The sequence below is a fragment of the Neltuma alba genome, unplaced genomic scaffold (assembly GCF_004799145.2).
Source record: "Neltuma alba isolate B1F8T4 unplaced genomic scaffold, ASM479914v2 tig00013680_pilon, whole genome shotgun sequence".
NCBI lineage: Eukaryota > Viridiplantae > Streptophyta > Magnoliopsida > Fabales > Fabaceae > Neltuma > Neltuma alba.
In genome coordinates this window covers 10,922-14,207 of record NW_021637846.1, presented here as the reverse complement: position 1 = coordinate 14,207, position 3,286 = coordinate 10,922, and the positions used below count along the sequence as shown (strand labels likewise).

General features: G+C 34.8%; 1 protein-coding gene across 1 annotated transcript; it reads left to right on the top strand.

Annotated features, from left to right (window-relative positions):
- The first annotated feature begins 246 nt into the window (after positions 1 to 246).
- Positions 247 to 2,444, top strand: LOC114738754 (uncharacterized). The gene is made up of 2 exons (XM_028926821.1): positions 247 to 404; positions 497 to 2,444. The coding sequence occupies exons 1-2, from the start codon at positions 247 to 249 to the stop codon at positions 2,442 to 2,444; spliced, it is 2,106 nt and encodes a 701-aa protein (XP_028782654.1).
- The last annotated feature ends 842 nt before the right edge of the window (positions 2,445 to 3,286 follow it).

Genomic DNA, 3,286 nt, shown 5'->3' with positions numbered 1-3,286 from the left:
ACTAGTTAGTAGTCCTTTTTTTATTGCAGGTTGGCATAAAAAATGGCATCTACTTCAGGATTAACATTAGCAAAAGGATTATTTTGTTATTTTCATGTTGGTGGACAATTTGTCAAGAATCTTGAAGGTGAAATTCAATATGATGGGGGGAGTGTTAGGGTAAGAAACATAAGAGAGGGTATGACACTTGAAGAAATGAGAGTAATAATATATTCATGGATTGGAAATGACATTAATAATAGTGAGATGAAATACATAGTGTCTTTTGATCAGAAGACTCTAATAGATCTTGTTGATGATGAGGAACTTGCAAATCTTTTTCAATATAATGAGAGGAGTGGCCATGTCTATATAGCATGTAAAAGGAATGGCAATGCAGAAGAAGCAAGTGGTGATCCACAAATGTAAGTTAGTTGTTTTTCTCAAAAAAATAAGCTGTTATTTGTTAGAATATTCTTGTTAATAAAATAACAAACGTTGTGGTCATATAATGCAGCATGCATACAAGCGTGAGGCAGCCAGAACAAAGCTCTTTTTCTCCAAGAAATTTCAATAATGAACCTGAACTTGCATCTCATCAAAATGGTGTTACTTATGAAAGCTGTGGGGGACCTAGTAGCACACCATGTGGAGTACAAAGTGCACCCACACCTTTTCCTGAGTTGAACTCATTGAAATGGAAAGAGATATTTTCAGGCTTATCACAAATCTTTCCGAACGCTGATGCTTTCAAACGGCTGCTACACAAATATAGTATTGCTAACAAGTTTCAATACAAGTTTGTGAGGAACAACAAAGAAAGAATGTCTGTGAAATGTAAAATCGAAGGATGTCCTTGGAAGATAACTGCAAATGCAGTAGGAAAGAATACCCCTTTCCTTCATGTGACGCGATTCAATAATGAGCATGTTCACCATGCACAAGATTGTCTTCAAGTAAACCATGGGGGAAGAGCTGCTCTAACATTATCTATTATTATTGAAGATGTAAGATCACACATAGATAAGCGCCCTAGTGAAATTATGAAGACATTACAGAGAGAATATGGAGTAAATCTGACATATAAACAAGCATATGCTTCTAAATTAAAAGCAATGGAGGATATTCAAGGCAGACCAGATCAATCTTATATGCTTATACCATGGATATGTCAACGACTAAAGGAAAGTGATTCGACAACAGTTGCTGAATGGGAAGCTTCAAACAATTACATATTTGAGCGTGTTTTTATAGCATATGGTTGTTGTATTGAGGGGTTCTTGGTTGGGGCAAGACATATATTATATATAGATGGTACTCATTTAAGTGGCCCATATAAAGGAACCTTGTTGTCAGCCTCCACATATGATGCAGACAATGAGTTACTACCATTTGCAATTGCTATTGTGAATGGGGAGATATTAGAGGACTGGACATGGTTTTTATCCAAGATTAGACAGATAACAGGGTCAATTGAGCTGACCATAGTTTTAGACCGTCATAATGCTATAATAGGAGCTGTACGAGTCATATTTGGTAGTGATAGACATGCATTTTGCTATTGCCATGTGAAGGAAAACTTTAGTTCAGAATGGTTGAAAATAAATAGAGGAAGGGGAAGGACAAGTGCTAAGAGTAAGGTTGATGCACTAAAGTTGCTTGATGATATTGCTTATGCAAGACTTGAAACTGAGTTTGATAAGGCAATAGGACATATGAGGGATATGTCTCAAGAGTTATTTGAATGGCTTGTGAATCATGGTGATATTGATAGGTGGGCTTTAAGTCAATTCCCATTTAAACGATGGGATAATATAACAACTAATATTGCTGAGTCATTCAATGCATGGATGGTGAAGGAAAGAAGGCATAATGTTGCACAGTTAATCCATGAACATCGAGAAAAAGTAGCAAAGAAGATGCACGCATCAGCCATGGCAATCAGTAAGTGGAGGAATGGTGTTGGGCCAAACATCGAGGCTGTAATGATGGAAAATGTGATGAGAACTGAACACATGTTTCCTGTATCTTATGGAGGGAATAGGGCATGTGTTCATACAGCTTATGGAGACTTAGAAGTTGATCTAGGTTTACATGAATGCAGCTGTGGAGCATGGCAAATGTCAGGGATTCCATGTGCACATGCTTGTGCAGCCATCAAGCTTGCCCATGGAAATGTGTATGATTATGTTGAGGAATGCTATAAAATTACATCTCAACAAAAGATTTATAATCGGAGCATGATTCCAGTTGTGACAATTGACATGCCAGATATTAATGACTATAGGATGGAAAATATTTTAGGCCAAACCTTCCTCCAACCACCCCGCACAAGTCGACCTCCTGGACGGCCAAGAATTAAGCGACGTGAATCACAATTCCAAAATAAGAAGACTTACTACTATGGAACATGCCATGAAGCTGGTCGCACAAGAAGGACGTGCAAAAATCCAAACCCATGTTGAAATTTTTTTAGTCAAAAACATATTGCAAGTATGCTATAGGAATAGGAAAGTTGTTAGTTTAGAACTTAAACTTGTTAATATGTAATTGAACTTGTTATTTGTCAAGATTTTATTGTGATCAAGTTTTAGCCCAAGACTTATTGCAAGTGTATCATGAAGACATAAAGTTGTTAATTTAGAATTGAAACATGGTAATTGTGAAATCGAACATGTTAATTTTCGAGGATGCAGTGTGATATGGTTTTTGTCAATACTTACTACAAGTGTGCTATAGAGATAGGAAAATTGTTAACTACGTAGTTGAACTTGTTATTTGTCAAGGTTGTATTGTGATCAAGTTTTGGTGAAAAACTTATTGCGAGTGTGTCATGAAAACATGAAGTTGTTAATTTAGAATTGAAATATGTTAATTATGAAAGAGAACGTGTTAATTTTCAACGATATAATGTAATATGGTTTTTTGTCAATACTTACTGCAAGTATGCTACAAGGATAAGGAAGTTGTTAATTTAGAGCTTAAACTTGTTAACAACGTAATTGAACTTGTTATTTGTCAAGGTTTTATTGTGATCAAATTTTAGCAAAAGACTTATTGTGAGTGTGTCATGAAGACATAAAGTTGTTAATTTAGAATTGAAACATATTAACTGTAAAATAGAATATGTTAATTTAGAACTTAATTGTTGGTATGTTATGTAACCATAAATTGTTAATTTAGAACTTAAACTTGTTAACTATGAAATAGAACATGTTAATTTTTATATACTATGTGGCATCTAAAAAACTACAGCAAAACAATATATCAATCCAATAATTCCAAGAGAAAAATGACAAAAATACAA